General features: G+C 43.1%; 1 protein-coding gene across 15 annotated transcripts in view; it reads right to left on the bottom strand.

Annotated features, from left to right (window-relative positions):
- CEP164 (centrosomal protein 164) overlaps positions 1-18,103 on the bottom strand; it is a 74,569-nt gene that overhangs the window by 44,099 nt on the left and 12,367 nt on the right. For all 15 annotated transcript variants that reach the window (XM_067039003.1, XM_067039004.1, XM_067039013.1 and 12 more), the window contains one exon: positions 4,135-4,339. In XM_067039003.1, the coding sequence (XP_066895104.1) occupies positions 4,135-4,339 (205 nt within the window). The remainder of the gene's footprint in view (positions 1-4,134; positions 4,340-18,103) is intronic.

Genomic DNA, 18,103 nt, shown 5'->3' with positions numbered 1-18,103 from the left:
TATATCTTGCATGAGTGCCCGGATAAGCGCCACCGTGCTCACCCTCGAAACTGAGCACCTTCAGAGCATGTGAACCACCCACGAAGCACAGTTAGGTCAAGGGAAGGGAAGTCTAGATACCCTCAGCCCCTATCTTGCAGGTGACGGGGCAGAAGAAACAGGAACTGCACGTCGTCCCACAAGATGGCCATCCTGGGTGGTTAAGGGATCAATAGTTACCGAGGGGGGACAGATAACAGGACAGCAGGCCTGCTGGCTGTTAGGCGGTCAGCTCAACCTGCTCCCTCCCTGTCAAGTTCACTGTGCCTGAAGGCCGTGCTCTCTAAGAAGCCTACCTGATTGAGAAGCTGCATCTTGCCTGGCTCTGTAGCAAGCTCTCTGCTGGAACTCAGCTTGACCAGCCCCTGCCTGAGAGGGCTGCTGCTTGGCCGGAAACAGGCTTGCTGAGAGGCCTCCTGCCCAGCCAGGGCGCCGGCCACCTTCTGAGGATGCTCCCGCATCTCCGGCCCCCAAGACAGAAACCTGGAGCCCATGGCTCTGACAGTCTCGTGCTTGCCCTCACTAGACATCCTGGAAGACTCGGCTGCCAGGTGGCAGACCATGCTGGCCAGGTCTCTGCACGGCCTCTCCCGCGCGCTCTCGGGCGGCCCCAGGCCCTCCAGCCGCCCGGAGAGCTTGAACTTCTGCAGGATGTGCTGGTAGAACCTCTGGTCCTCAGAGTAGTCTTCACTCTCTGACTGCTCCTCAGCAGAGCTCTGCATGTGGGACAACTGGGGCACCAGGAAGGGGCTGGGGTGCTGCTCCCTGGGTCCGAGGCCTGACTGGCCCACGCCCCGCTCAGATCCCTGTGAGCTCTGCAGGTCCCACGGGAAATGGGTCACCTCCCCCAGGACCTCAGAGCCAAGGTGAGAGGCCAGGCTGCTGCTGCTCTCCAAGTCAGACCCAAACCTGCCCAGCCTCCTGTCTTCTTCGGGGAGCTCCAGAGAGCCTGGGGGTGGTGACTTCTCACTGGCAGGAGAACCTCGAGGGGCCTGCGAGGGGACTGCAGGGGCACTCTGGGCTGGTTCTGAGAGCAGGGTATCAGGGGGTATTAGCAAGAGCCCCTGAGGTGGACCTTTGGCTGAGGCCCCCGGAGCCTCAGGGTCTTTGGGCTCTATTTTCTTGCTGCCCCAAGGGGCGTCCTTGTGGACAAGCTTGGAGACCTTTCCCATCCACAGTCCCGGGGGCTCTCTCCTCCTCCTGCCCCTGGCCATGCTGTCCCCTTCCCCAGGAACGCCCTGCCAGCTCCGGTCTTTGGTTGGGCTGCTGACTAACAAGAACGGCTTGCTCTTCCTGGCAGGCAGCATGGGGTCAGAAGAACAAAGGGACAGGGAGGGATCCTCCTCAGGGGACGGAGAGGGAATGGGGCTCTGGCCCTTGTCCCCCCCGGGGCAAGTGGAGCTCCGCTTGGCCATGTTATGGCCGTGCTGCTCCCCTTTCAGCTGCAGGCCCTTGCGGGCTTCCGAAAACTTTGAGTGGACCAAGGTCCGGCTCCTGCTCTCTAACACATCCTGCCCGTTCCAGAAGGGCCCGGTGTGGTCAGGGCCCAAAGCGCCAGGTTTCTTCTGTCTGGTCCTCATTTCCAGCTCTTCTGTTTCAGGGTCTGAAAACTCCAGGTAGATTTTCTCTGTCGCCTGCTGGGGTTTCTCCAGACCCTGCTGATCACCTAATTCTGTCCTGCAGTGGGCTGGGGCCCTGCCTAAGATTTTCTCCACGTCGGCAAAGATCTGGTGGGTTTGGGAAGCTTGGCCCTTGAAGAGTGGCTGTAGCTTGCTGGGCAGGGAGCCCATGAGAGGCCTAGGGGTGTCAGCCAGCACACGTGGGCTCTTCCCTTTCTTAAAGGAGCCCTCACTTCTAGCCTGCATCTCTTGGTCTAGGTCCAGATCAGCCAGCCCAGGTGCTGAGAGAGGGGATGGGCCACGGAGAAAGGAGGAAGAAGGCAGAAGTCCCTGCTCAGGCTGTGTTTCCTAGATGGGTATATAAACAGGCAGAGAAAACTAAGACAAAGCACTTCTGATTTCTACTTGCTACCTCAGCCCTTGGCAAACCCTTAGCAGAAACCCACCCTCCATTTAAAGAAAAACACAAACCAATGAGGCAAGAAAAGCTAAAAACTCCCTTCAGTTTTGTTGTTTTCTGGGCCCTAGTTTCCTTATCTATAAAGAGGAGGTTCAACGAGATCAATGGCTTACAAACGTTGCACCATGGAACCCACATATTGGTTCCGCCTGGTACCTTGTGGGCTGCTATGGTGGGCACGTGATGGGGAACAGGCATCACCAAGACCCACATCCCCAGGTTCAACCAGAGCAGCTCCACTTCTTCTTTCTACACTGGCCCTCTATGGAAGAACTGATGTGAAGACAGGGTTCCACTGCTAACAAAAGTCTGAAAATCACCAACTAGATTATCCCAAAGGTACCATCAAGCTCTCAATTCTGTGATTGGTTAATTTCATAAAATCCACCAACCTTATCAAGGACTATCAGAAAGAGTCTAAGAAGGGAGGAAAGAGGGGAAACATAAGCAGTGAACCAAGCCTTGGGAACTTGGACTAGGGCTTCTACCGAAGGCAAGAGTTGGTACTGCGCAAGAGTGGTCCACACAGTCAGGGAATCTTGGGGTACAAAAAACCATAAAAGATCAACCACATCCTGCAAACATTCACCCTAAACTCCACCCAGCTCTCCTCCAGAGAGCCCCAAACCACGTGAGCCCGGTCGCCCACCTGGTCAGGCCTGCCCCTGGACAAACTCTGGTTTGCACCTGTCCTGAGCCCTACGATCCAGACTGGCAGCCCAGGGCAGTGCACTTGCCCTCAGCTCCTAAAAACCACAGGAGGACACCTTTTTAACAGGGAGCTCCAGGGACTCAGTCACACACCCAGAGCTCAGTCTATTACCCAACCCTCCACCCCAGAACCCTCACTTCATTCCCTCTCACCTTCAGTCATGCCAGAGCCTTCCCAGATGCTGGTTATCATCTAAAATAGTCCGGGGTTAGTGAAAAGCCCATTATACATCTTTTACCTTTCAAACACATGTCATTAGAAAATTCAGCCTCTTTGGAAATTACCTATTCTCTTTTCTCCACCTGGAAGAATAGACTTGCTGTCTTATTTCTCGGAACCATGATTAGTAATATTGGGAGCGGAGGGGTGGGGGTGGTGAGGAGTATCTGTAGAGCTTGGAAATGATTAAAAAGGATAAATTCATCAGCAACTATCCAATGTCAGAACCGACACCTTGCAAAGGAAGGAAGATGGAGGAAATCTCCACTGAGAAGTAAGCACCAGGCACCAGTGGGAAATAAAGACTATAAGTAAGAAAGAAAATCAACTCGACCATTAAGAGGGTTGAAAAGGTATTCCCAGTGTTCCCCACCTGGCTAAACTGGGTTCCCAAGTCCCTCCCTCTCCTCAACGTGGCCCACCTGCCTCACACCTGGAGGGACACATAGAATGGTAATGGGAAAGATAACTTTCAACTCTGAGTAAAAAAGCTACTTGGGACCAAGGTGATGGCACTGCAGTCAAATTTCAGTTATTCACCATGAACCGAGGACACTGGCAGCAAAGCCCATCCACAGGGCCAGATAAAGCCTCAAGCTTTTCTTTTTGGGTCCTGAAGACACTGATGTTCTGACAACTGAATTATGGCTCATCAAACATCTAGGCATTTGCACCACTGAGACACATGATGAAGCCACATGAGGAAAGCCTGGCTCGGAAAGGAGGGGAGAGACACTGGCTCCTCTGGCCTCCACCAAGTGCTCCCTGTGTCCCGACTCTCCAGAGGGGCAGATGGCATCACTGCAAAACCCCATCCTCAGCAAGGCACTCACTCACTACTCCTATTATGTCATATGTGCCTCCCAAGGGGGGAAAAAAAAAAATTGCTTAGAGAGAGTAACCACTTCTAGAAGCCTGAAAGGAAAATTTGCCAGAAGACAGGCATAATTCAGATGATGCACTAGCAAAACATTACTATATTATTGTTGTTATTCTTAACCTCCCAGCTGTAAACAGCCAGAGGTTCCCGATATCCCTCAGGTTTCAGGCCTGGCCTCTCTGAGAGCTGGCATCCACTGACTCACCAGGGGACTTTTGGAGGTCTCCTTGTCCTTCTTGTCTTTCTTTTCCTTTTTCTTTTTCTTTTCTTTCTTCTTAGCGGCCCCAGGAGTTGACAGTTTCCCGCGCTCTTGGATCACCAAGTTCCGATAGTGCTCGTCACAGGGATGGTCCCACATGGACTGCCCGTTGGCAAAGTTGAAATAGTAAATATCACCTGTGATGTCCTGGCTGGGGATGAGCAGAGGTCACAAGTTAGTCCCTGTTCAGGTCCAAAGCTACATAGAAAAAAAAAAAAAAAGAAGAAGAAGAAGAAGAAAAACGGCAAGGAGGCAGAGAAGAAGGAAGAACTGTGGGGAGAAGGGGAGAGAGAGAAAAGGAAGAGGAGAGGAAAGGATTAACACAAAATTGAAGGGTAGGGACTTCCCTTATGGTCCAGTGGTTAAGAATCCGCCTTCCAACGCAGGGGACATGGGTTCAATTCCTGGTCAGGGAACTAAGGTCCCACATGCCTCGGGGCAACTAAGCCCATGTGCCACAACTAGAGAGCCCGTGCGCCCTGGAGCTCTCAAGCCACAACTAGAGAAGCCCATGCACTGCAACGAAGAGCCCGCACCACAACAAAGACCCAGTGCGGCCAAAATTAAAAAAATAAAAATTGACGGGTACCATTTGGCTAAGAATAAGGAGTTTCCTTAGACAGAAACAAATGATTGGGATACCTAAGGACTTCTCTAGATGGAGACGTTTAATTGTTAAGGTTCCTGAGAATTCATGGTAGACTAGAGTAGGAATAAACTTGGTTTTAGATATATAAATACAAACACTATGGTATCAAGGAGATAAATCCTGGGATAGAACTTGCTTAATATTTTCATAAATGATCTGAAGAAAAAATATGCGTTGTGATAGCTCTGATTTTGCAAAAGACTCTAAACTCATAGGAGGTGATAATCCAAACTAGTGGAGTCAATCAACAATAAAAGAAAATAATGTAGAAGGTAGGTCTCAACATGAACAAGTCTAAAATAAGCCATCCATCTCACCCACCAGTAATCCATTAGGACAGCTAATAGAAAAAAAAAAAAAAAAACCAATTCACAATAGCAATATAAAAGATGCAATACCCAGGAATAAATCCAGAGTGTGCAAAATCTTCATAAAGCTTTATTGAAAATTCAGGGGAAGAAAAAAGATAAAACAATTGGAGAGACACCCAGTGTTCCTGAATAGAAAGATTCAAGTCTGTAAACATGCCAATAATCCTCAAATTAATCTATAAATCCGATACAATCCCAATCAGGCTCCTTGTGAAATTTGACAAGCTCAATCTTAATTCAAATAAAAGAGAAAATATGCAGTAAAACAGGAAAAATATCAGAGGTAAAAGATAAAAAGACATACAAAAGGCCAAGAAGCACATGAGAAGATGCTCAATACCACTAAAGATTAGGGAAGTGAAAATTAAAACTACAATGAAATGTCACTTCACACCCATTAGCATGGCTATTATCAAAAAAGCAGAAAATATGGGCATTCCCTAGCAGTCCAGTGGTTAGGACTTGGTGCTCTCACTGCTAAGGGCCCGGGTTCAATCCCTGGTTGGGGAACTAAAATCACACATGCTGCAGGGCGTGGCCAAAAAAAAAAAAAAGCAGAAAATAACAAGCATTGGCAAGGATGTAGAGAAACTGGAACCCTGGTGCACTACTGCTGGGAATGGAAAATGGTGTAGCCACAGTGAACACAGTATGACAGTTCCTCAAAAAATTAACAATAGAATTACCATTTGAACCAGAAATTCCACCTCTGGATGCATACCCAAAAGAATTGAAAGCAGGGATTCGAACAGACATTTGTACCACTATTCACATAGCCAAACGGAAAGAGAAATTCTCAGGTGCCAGAAACAAAAAGAAAACATGAAACCTGAGTAATAAGTGCATGAACTGACAGGTCAAAACTGGTATCTGACCTGGATATAGGCCCGTGGAACTTGGGTTTTAATGCCAGTTTAGAACAAAATGTGGCCTAAGGCCTTCGTGAATTTAGAAACTGGAAATGAGACCCTAGATGTATCTGGGGCCCTTCGGGCTGTTCCCTCCAAGAATAAAAGGACCTAGGTCATGGAAGCAGCAAGGAAGCATGTCACCCACTCCAGGTTCTAGGTAGGCAAAATAAAATTTAATGAAAAACTGAAACCCCAAGACACATGTAGATATATAGTCCAAAATGTGGTAAGGGAATCCCAAGTCAGGAAATTAACGTAAAACTTTAGTCCTAAACCACTGAAAACTCCTTGGCAGAAACCATTGTAAAGCCACTCAACAACCTAGGAATGAGACACTCACAGAAAATAACCTCTGCAGAAGATGAATTCACAAAATGCACAATAACTAATTACAGAGGAAACGTGAGGAAACATTTCACCATGAGGGAAAATCAATAACACAATGAAAAGAAGAACTGGGAGAGTAGAACAATCAAAAGAAGACTAAAAATAACAATATTTAAAATTATTGTAGGGATAAAGGAGTAGAATCCATAATGAAAGAACAGAACTCTAAAAAAACCTAGACATATTGAAAAGAACATAAGAGAGCTTGAAGGAACTGGTAGTCATTAAATTCAAAATGAAAAACAACCAGATCTGATGCAGAAGAAGAAACAAAGAGTGAATTGGGAAATAAATATGCTAAAGGAAATTATAAAGTGATTTTTCAAATATGAAACAGAAGTTAAGAGACATGGAGGATCAAATAATAAGGTCCAATATATTGCCAGTAAGAGTTGTAGAAAAGAAAGTGATAATGGTTGAGAATTTTCCAAAATTTAAGAGAGATATGAGTCCTCAGAGTAAGGAAGCACTCCAATTCCTATACACAGTAAATAACAATGAATCCACACCTAGACACACTGTCGTGAAATTACAGAACACCAGAGATTAAAAACAAAATAAAAAAAACAACCAGAGGGGGGAAAAGTTGATTACCTACAAAGGAACACTAATGAAACCAAAAAATATGTCTTATTAGCAAAACCAGTGGTCAGAGATAATGGTATACAGTATTGTCAAACAGCTGTTGACAAATCTGAACTCAACCAAACCACTATTCAAGAGTGAGACCAGGGACTTCTCTGGTAGCACAGTGGTTAAGGATCCGCCTGCCAATGCAGGCAACACGGGTTCGAGCCCTGGTCCGAAAGATCCCACATGCCTCAGAGCAACTAATCCCGTGCATCACAACTACTGAGCCTGCACTCTAGAGCCCGCGTGCCACAACTACTGAAGCCTGTGTGCCTAAATCCCGTGCTCTGCAACAAGAGAAGCCACCGCAATGAGAAACCCATGCACTGCAACGAAGACCCAAGGCAGACAAAAATAAATAAATAAAATTAAAATGTAAAAGAAAGAGTAAGACCAGGGATTTCCCTGGCAAGGACTCAGAGTTTTCACTGCTGGGGCCCAGGTTCGATTCCTGGTCGGGAAACTAAGATCCCACAAGCCACACAGTGTAGCCAAAAAAAAATACAAAAAAAAAAAAAGAGTGAGACCAGACAACAATTACTCAGGATACAGGAAGGTAAACACATTTAGCATGCTTGATATAAAGGACATTTAAGAACCCTGTATCCAAAAACAGAAACAGACTCAAAACAAATTTATGGTTACCAAAGGGGAAAGGGATGAAGTAAGGAAAAATCAGGAGTTTGGGATTAGCAGATACAAACTACTATATATGAAAAACAACAAGGTCTTACTGTATAGCACAGGGAACTATATTCAACATCCTGTAATAAACTATACTGGAAAAGATTATGAAAAAGAATATATTTTTTAACATCTTTATTGGAGTATAATTGCTTTACAATGCTGTGTTAGTTTCTGTTGTATAACAAAGTGAATCAGCTGTATGTATACATATATCCCCATATCCCCTCCCTCTTGCACCTCCCTCCCACCCTCCCTATCCCACCCCTCTAGGTGGTTACAAAGCACCAAGCTGATCTCCCTGTGCTATGCAGCTGCTGCCCACTAGCTAGCTATTTTACATTTGGTAGTGTACATATGTCAATGCTACTCTCTCACTTCGTCCCAGCTTACCCTTCCCCCTCCCCATGCCCTCAAGTCCATTCTCTAAGTCTGCGTCTTTATTCCTGCCCTGCCCTACGTTCATCATATATTCTTATATATATGTATGTGTGTGTGTATGTATGTATGTATGTGTGTATATATATATATATATATATATATATATATATATATATATATATAAAACTGAATCACTTTGCTGTACACCAGAAACTAACACAAAATTGTAAATCAACTATACTTCAATAAAAAAAAGAACCCTGGGACTTCCCCGGTGGCACAGTGGATAAGACTCTGCGCTCCCAATGCAGGGGGCTTGGGTTCAATCTCTGGTCAGGGAACTAGATCCCACATGCATGTCGCAACTAAGAGTTCGCATGCCACAACTAAGGAGCCCGCCTGCCGCAACTAAGCAGCCCGTGGGCTGCAACTAAGACCCGGTGCAACCAAATAAATTAATTAATTTAAAAAAAAATAATAACCCTGTATCCAAAAATGAGAGACTACATTCTTATCATGCACACATAGAACATTTACATAAACAGGATCACTTACTGAACAAAAAGAACTCTCAACGTGTAACAAAGAATAGATATAATGAACAAATAAAATTGGAAATCAGTAATTTAAAAAATACCCAATTCTATCCATCTCATCACATTCAAGCTATCATTTTGGAGCAAAGGTACTTAACAAAATTTAAAAGAAATCAAATCCAATAATATATAACCATTACCAAGCAGAGTTTACCCCAGGAATGTAAGGTCGGTCTAACATTTGAAAACAAATCAATATAACTGACTATATTAACAGACCAATATAGAAAAATCATATGATTCTATCAATAGATACAGAAAAAAATATTTGATAAAATCCAACATCCATTTTGGATTTAAACTCTCAGCAAGCTAGGAATATAATGGAACTTCCTCATCCTGACAAATGGCATTTAGAAAACCCTACAGCTAACAACACCTAACATCATACTTAATGGTAAAAGACTGAATGCTTCCCCTTAAGATCAGGAACAAAGCCAAAATGTCCATTGTCACCACTTCTATTCATTTGTACTGGAGGTTCCAGTCAGTGCAGTAAGGCAAGAAATACAAATATAAGCTATCCAGGTTAGAAAGGAAGATGAAAAAAATGTCTTTATTCCCAGAAGACATACCATCTATGTAGAAAATCCTACAGAAACTACAAAAAAGCTACTAGAACTGACATAAGTTTAGCAAGGTTGCAGGCTACAAGGTCAGTATACAAAAACCAATTTTATTTTTATATGAAGGCAATCAACAATTGGGAATTGACATTTAAAAAAAATAACGGAAAAGAATATGAAAAGAATGTATATGTATTTATAACCGAATCACTTTGCTGTCCAGCAGAAATTAACACAACATTGTAAATCAACTATACTTCAATAACATAAAAATAAATAAATAAATAAAAGATACCATTTACAGAAGCATCAAAAAGAGAGATAAATGTGACAAAATATGGGCAAGATGTGTACACTAAAAACTATAAAAGATTTCTTAGCGATATTAAAGAAAACCTAAATATTGAATAAATGGAGACAGACTGTGTTCATGGGTTGGAAGATTCAATATTGTTTAAGATGTCAGTTCTCCCGAACTGATTTATAGATTCAATGCAATTCCAATCAAAATCCTAAGAGGATTTTTTTTTGTAGAAAATGACAAGCTGATTCTAAAATTCATATGGAAATGTGAGGGACTTAGAATACAACTTTGAAAATGGAGAACAATTTCAGCACTTACCCTAAATGAGTTCAATATTTATAATAAAGCTACAGTAATCAAGACAGTATGGTACCGGGGGGAGGAACCAAGATGGCAGAGTAGAAGGATGTGCTTTCACTCCCTCTTGCGAGAACACCAGAATCACAACTAGCTGCTGGACAATCATCAACAGGAAGACACTGGAACTCACCAAAAAAGATACCCCACATCCAAAGACAAAGGAGAAGCCACAATGAGACGATAGGAGGGGCACAATCAGAGTAAAATCAAATCCCATAACTGCTGGGTGGGTGACTCACAGACCAGAGAACACTTATACCACAGAAGTCCACCCACTGGAGTGAAGGTTCTGAGCCCCACATCAGGCTTCCCAACCTGGGGGTCCAGCAACGAGAGGAGGAATTCCTAAAGAATCAGACTTTGAAGCCTGGTGGGATTTTTTTTTTTTTTTTTTTTTTTTTTTTTTGCGATACGCGGGCCTCTCACTGTTGTGGCCTCTCCCGTTGCGGAGCACAGGCTCCGGACGCGCAGGCTCAGCGGCCATGGCCCACGGGCCCAGCCGCTCCACGGCACGCGGGATCCTCCCGGACCGGGGCACGAACCCGTGTCCTCTGCATCGGCAGGCGGACTCCCAACCACTGTGCCACCAGGGAAGCCCCCTGGTCGGATTTGATTGCAGGACTTCGACAGGACTGGGGGAAACAGAGACTCCACTCTTGGAGGGCACACACAAAGTAGTGTGTGCATCGGGACCCAGGGGAAGGAGCAGTGACCCCAGGAGAGACTGAACCAGACCTACCTGCTAGTGTTGGAGGTTCTCCTGCAGAGGCGGGAGGGCGGGGAGGCACTGTGGCTCAGTGTTGGGACAAGGACACTGGCAGCAGAAGTTCTGGGAAGTACTCCTTGGCGTGAGCCCTCCCAGAGTCTGTCATTAGCCCCACCAAAGAGCCCAGGTAGGCTCCAGTGTTGGGTTGCCTCAGGCAAAACAACCAACAAGGAGGGAACCCAGCCCCACCCATCAACAGTCAAGTGGATTAAGATTTTACTGAGCTCTGCACACCAGAGCAAGTCAGCTCTACCCACCACCAGTCCCTCCCATCAAGCCTCTTAGATAGCCTCCTCCACCAGAGCACAGACAGCAGAAGCAAGAAGAACTATAATCCTGCAGCCTGTAGAACAAAAACCACATTCACAGAAAGACAGACAAGATGAAAAGGCAGAGGGCTATGTACCAGATGAAGGAACAAGATAAAATCCCAGAAAAATAACTAAATTAAGTGGAGATGAGCAACCTTCCAGAAAAAGAATTCAGAATAATGATAGTGAAGATGATCCAGGACCTTGGAAAAACAATGGAGGCAAAGATTGAGAAGATACAAGAAACATTTAACAAAGACCTAGAAGAATTAAAGAACAAACAGATGGGCTTCCCTGGTGGCGCAGTGGTTGAGAGTCCGTCTGCCGATGCAGGGGACACGGGTTCGTGCCCCAGTCTGGGAAGATCCCACATGCCGCAGAGCGGCTGGGCCCGTGAGCCATGGCCGCTGAGCCTGCGCATCCGGAGCCTGTACTCTGCAACGGGAGAGGCCACAACAGTGAGAGGCCCGCGTGCCACAAAAACAAACAAACAAAGAACAAACAGATGAACAATACAATAACTGAAATGAAAAATACACTAGAAGGAATCAATAGCAGAATAACTGAGATAGAAGAACGCATAAGGGAACTGGACAACAGAATGGTAGAATTCACTGCTGCAGAACAGAGTAAAGAAAAAAGAATGAAAAGAAATGAAGACAGCCCAAGAGACCTCTGGGACAACATTAAATACAACAACATTCACATTATAGTAGTCCCAGAGGGAGAAGAGAGAAAAGACCAGAGGAAATATTTGAAGAGATTATAGTCAAAAACTTCCTTAACATAGGAAAGGAAATAGCCACGCAAGTCCAGGAAGCGCAGCAAGCCCCGTACAGGACAAACCCAAGGAGAAACACACTGAGACACATAGTAAACAAATTGGCAAAAATTAAAGACAAAGAGGGCTTCCCTGGTGGCGCAGTGGTTGAGAATCCGCCTGCCAATGCAGGGGACATGGGTTCTTGCCCTGGTCCGGGAAGATCCCACATGCCGTGGAGCGGCTGGGCCTGTGAGCCATGGCCACTGAGCCTGCACATCCAGAGCCTGTGCTCCGCAACGGGAGAGGTCACAACAGTGAGAGGCCCGCGTACCACACACACAAAAAAATAAAGACAAACAAAAATTATTGAAAGCAACAAGGGAAAAACAACAAATAACATACAAGGGAACTCCCATGAGGTTAACAGCTGATTTCTCAGCAAAAACTCCACAAGCCAGAAGGAAGTGGCATGATATACTTAAAGTGATGAGAGGGAAGAACCTACAACCAAGATTACTCTACCCAGCAAGGATCTCATTCAGATTCGATGGAGAAATCAAAAGCTTTACAGACAAGCAAAGGCTAAGAGAATTCAGCACCACCAACCAGCTCTACAACAAATGCTAAAGGAACTTCTCTAAGTGGAAAACACAAGAGAAGAAAAGGATCTACAAAAACAAACCCAAAACAATTAAGAAAATGGTAACAGGAACTTACATATCGATAATTACCTTAAACGTGAATGGATTAAATGCTCCAACCAAAAGACACAGGCTTGCTGAATGGATACAAAAACAAGACCCATATATATGCTGTCTACAAGAGACCCACTTCAGACCTAGGGACACATACGGACTGAAGGTGAGGGGATGGAAAAAGATATTCCATGCAAATGGAAATCAAAAGAAAGCTAGAGTAGCTATACTCATATCAGATAAAACAGACTTTAAAATAAAAAATGTTACAAGAGACAAGGAAGGACACTACATAATGATCAAGGGATCAATCCAAGAAGAAGATATAACAATTATAAATATATATGCACCCAACATACGAGCACCTCAATACCTAAGGCAACTGCTAACAGCTCTAAAAGAGGAAATCGACAGTAACACAATAATAGTGGGGGACTTTAACACCTCACTTACACCAATGGACACATCATCCAAAATGAAAATAAATAAGGAAACAGAAGCTTTAAATGACACAATACACCAGATAGATTTAATTGATATTTATAGGACATTCCATCAAAAACAGCAGATTACACTTTCTTCTCAAGTGCACACAGAACATTCTCCAGGATAGATCACATCTTGGGTCACAAATCAGGCCACAGTAAATTTAATAAAATTGAAATCCCATCAAGCATCTTTTCTGACCACAATGCTATGAGATCAGAAATGAATTACAGGGAAAAAAACGTAAAAAACACAAACACATGGAGGCTAAACAATACGTTACTAAATAACCAAGAGATCACTGAAGAAATCAAAGAGGAAATCAGAAAATACCTAGAGACAAATGACAATGAAAACATGATGATCCAAAACCTATGGGATGCAGCAAAAGCAGTTCTAAGAGGTAAGTTTATAGCTATACAAGCCTACCTCAAGAAACAAGAAAAATCTCAAGTAAACAATCTAACTTTACACCTAAAGGAACTAGAGAAAGAAGAACAAACAAAACCCAAAGTTAGCAGAAGGAAAGAAATCATCAAGATCAGAGCAAAAATAAATGAAATAGAAACAAAGAAAACAATAGCAAAGATCAATAAAACTAAAAGCTGGTTCTTTGAGAAGATAAACAAAATTGATAAACCATTAGCCAGACTCATCAAGAAAAAGAGGGAGAGGACTCAAATCAATAAAATTAGAAATGAAAAAGGAGAAGTTACAACAGACACTGCAGAAATACAAAGCATCCTAAGAGACTACTACAAGCAACTCTATGCCAATAAAATGGACAACCTGGAAGAAATGGACAAATTCTTAGAAAGGTATAACCTTCCAAGACTGAACCAGGAAGAAATAGAAAATATGAACAGACCAATCACAAGTAATGAAATTGAAGCGGTGATTAAAAATCTTCCAACAGGGCTTCCCTGGTGGCACAGTGGTTGAGAGTCTGCCTGCCGATTCAGGGGATGTGGTTTTGTGCCCTGGTCAGGGAAGATCCCACAAGTAATGAAATTGAAACGGTGATTAAAAATCTTCCAACAGGGCTTCCCTGGTGGCACAGTGGTTGAGAGTCTGCCTGCCGATGCAGGGGACGTGGTTTCGTGCCCTGGTCAGGGAAGATCCCACATGCCGTGGAGCAGCTGGGCCCGTGAGCCATGGCTGCTGAGCCTGCGCGTCCGGAGCCTGTGCTCCACAACGGGAGAGGCCACAACAGTGAGAGGCCCGCGACCGCAAAAAAAAAAAAATCTTCCAACAAACAGAAGTCCAGGAACAGATGGCTTCACAGGTGAATTCTAGCAAAAATTTAGAGAAGAGCTAACACCCATCCTTCTCAAACTCTTCCAGAAAATTGCAGAGGAAGGAACACTCTCAAACTCATTCTATTAGGCCATCATCACCCTGATACCAAAACCAGACAAAGATACTACAGAAAAAGAAAGTTACAGGCCAATATCACTGATGAATATAGATGCAAAAATCCTCAACAAAATACTAGCAAACAGAATGCAACAACACATTAAAAGGATAATACACCATGATCAAGTGGGATTTATCCCAGGGATGCAAGGATTCTTCAATATACACAAATCAATCAATGTGATACACCATATTAACAAATTGAAGAAGAAAAACCATATGATCATCTCAATAGATGCAGAAAAAGCTTTGACACAATTCAACACCCATTTATGATAAAAAAAAAAAAAAAAACTCTCCAGAAAGTAGGCATAGAGGGAACCTATCTCAACATAATAAAGGCCATATAGGACAAACCCAGAGCAAACATCATTCTCAATGGCGAAAAACTGAAAGCATTTCCTCTAAGATGAAGAACAAGACAAGGATATTCACTCTCACCACTATTATTCAACATAGTTTTGGAAGTCCTAGCCACGGCAATCAGAGAAGAAAAAGAAATAAAAGGAATACAGATTGGAAAAGAAGAAGTAAAACTGTCACTGTTTGCAGATGACATGATACTATACATAGAGAATCCTAAAAATGCCACCAGAAAACTCTAGAGCTAATCAATGAATTTGGTAAAGTTGCAGGATACAATATTAAGGCACAGAAATCTCTTGCATTCTTATACACTAATGATGAAAAATCTGAAAGAGAAATTATGGAAACACTCCCATTTACCATTTCAACAAAAAGAATAAAATACCTAGGAATAAACCTACCTAGGGAAACAAAGACCTGTACGCAGAAAACTATAAGACACTGATGAAAGAAATTAAAGATGGGGCTTCCCTGGTGGCGCAGTGGTTGAGAGTCCGCCTGCCGATGCAGGGGACACGGGTTCGTGCCCCGGTCCAGGAAGATCCCACATGCCATGGAGCGGCTGGGCCCGTGAGCCATGGCCACTGAGCCTGTGAGTCTGGAGCCTGTGCTCCGCAACGGGAGAGGCCACAACAGTGAGAGGCCCACGTACTGCAAAAAAAAGAAATTAAAGATGATACCAACAGATGGAGAGAAATACCATGTTCTTGGACTGGAAAAATCAATATTGTGAAAATGACTATACTACTCAAAGCAATCTACGGCTTCAATGCAATCCCTATCAAATTACCAATGGCATTTTTTACGGAACTAGAACAAATCATCTCAAAATTTGTATGGAGACACAAAAGACCCTGAATAACCAAAGCAGTCTTGAGGGAAAAAAACAGAGCTGAAGGAATCAGACTCCCTGACCTCAGACTATACTACAAAGCTACAGTAATCAAGACAATATGGTACTGGCACAAAAACAGAAACACAGATCAATGGAACAAGACAGAAAGCCCGGAGATAAACCCACGCACCTATGGTCAACTAATCTCTGACAAAGGAGGCAAAGATATACAATGGAGAAAAGACAGTCTCTTCCATAAATGGTGCTGGGAAAACTGGACAGCTATGTGTAAAAGAATGAAATTAGAACACTCCCTAACACCATACACAAAAATAAACACAAAATGGATTCGACACCTAAATGTAAGACCGGACACTATAAAACTCTTAGAGGAAAACATAGGAAAAACACTCTTTGACATCAATCACAGCAAGATCTGTTTTGATCCACATTGTAGAGTAATGGAAATAAAAACAAAAATAAACAAATGGGACCTAATGAAACTTCAAAGCTTTTGCACAGCAAAGGAAACCATAAACAAGATGAAAAGACAACCCTCGGAATGGGAGAAAATATTTGCAAACGAATCAATGGACAAAGGATCAATCTCCAAAAGGTATAAACAGCTCATGCAGCTCAATATTAAAGAAACAAACAACCCAATCCAAAAATGGGCAGAAGACCTAAATAGACATTTCTCCAAAGGAGACATACAGATGGCCAAAAAGCACATGAAAAGCTGCTCAACATCACTAATTATTAGAGAAATGCAAATCCAAACTACAATGAGGTATCACCTCACACCAGTTAGAATGGGTATCATCAGAAAATCTACAAACAACAAATGCTGGAGAGGGTGTAGAGAAAAGGGAACTCTCCTGCACTGTTGGTGGGAGTGTAAATTGATACAGCCACTATGGAGAACAGTATGGAGGTTCCTTAAAAAACTAAAAATAGAACTACCATATGACCCAGCAATCCCACTACTGGGCATATACCCAGAGAAAACCATAATTGAAAAAGAGACATGCACCCCAATGTTCATTGCAGCACTGTTTACAATAGCCAGGTCATGGAAGCAACCTAAATGCCCATCGACAGACAAATGGATAAAGAAGTTGTGGTTCATATACACAATGGAATATTACTCAGCCATAAAAAGGAATGAAATTGAGTCATTTATTGAGACGTGGATGGATCTAGAGACTGTCATACAGAGTGAAGTAAGTCAGAAAGAGAAAAACAAATATCGTATATTAACGCATGTATGTGGAACCTAGAAAAATGGTACAGATGAACCGGTTTGCAGAGCAGAAGTTGAGACACAGATGTAGAGAACAAACGTATGGACACCAAGTAGGGAAAACCATGGTGGTGTGGGGATGGTGGTGTGCTGAATTGGGCGATGGGGACTGACATGTATACACTGATGTGTATAAAATTGATGACTAATAAGAACCAGCAGTATAAAAAAACAAACAAGAAAAAACAACTAAAACTAAACTTTCTTTGGGTAATTTGTATGGAAATACGTTAATATAAATGTTTCAGACATTACATGAAATTTCTAAAAATGTTATATGTTCTGAAGTCATAATTCTAGTTATTACTTTAAAATGTATATCTCAGAAATAACTAAATTTCCTCGTCAATTGCATTATTATGAACTTTTATCAAATATTTAACCATGGTCATTTTTAAGTCTTTTGTCATTTACAGACAGTTCTGGGTGTACTCTGATGCTTTCGCAAAAATGTTCCTATAAAAGGGTTTCATCTTCAACGAATTCATGGAAAATACTCTGACAAGTACAGGTTTCTGGTAACTGACTATACTGCTGAACTGAGTGAATAAGCATTTTCAGAACTCTAATGGAAAACTGATGAATTCATAAAAGTGTTAACAAAAGATCAAGATGAAAAAAAATTAATTACATGGGACTGAGTGAACTGATGAGGATGATTATAATTTTTGTGACTTTCTGTTTGAATAAAAAAAAATCTCACAAGGACTCAAGCAAAAAATATACAAATCATTTTCACTGCAAAGTAAAGGAGCTTTTACAGTGGAGGATTACTGGACTGAATGTCAATATTATGACATAGTATGAGTGTGTTTCGTGTTTGGTAATTGCAATCATTGTTGCTTTTGTTGTGGTCATCCATTTACAATGCTTGGTGTCAGTTTATTTATCTCTTGTAAAAATAAAATACAGGGATTCCCTGGTGGCGCAGTGGCTGAGAGTCCGCCTTGCCGATGCAGGGGACACGGGTTCGTGCCCCGGTCCGGGAAGATCCCACATGCCGCGGAGCAACTAGGCCCGTGAGCCACAACTACTGAGCCTGCGCGTCTGGAGCCTGTGCTCCACAACAGGAGAGGCCACAACAGCGAGAGGCCCGCATGCTGCAAAATAATAATAATAATAATAAAATAAATAC

Source organism: Kogia breviceps, chromosome 7 (assembly GCF_026419965.1).
Source record: "Kogia breviceps isolate mKogBre1 chromosome 7, mKogBre1 haplotype 1, whole genome shotgun sequence".
NCBI classification, from domain to species: domain Eukaryota; kingdom Metazoa; phylum Chordata; class Mammalia; order Artiodactyla; family Physeteridae; genus Kogia; species Kogia breviceps.
Note: the sequence above shows the minus strand (reverse complement) of the source record. Positions and strands in the feature narration are given on the sequence as shown.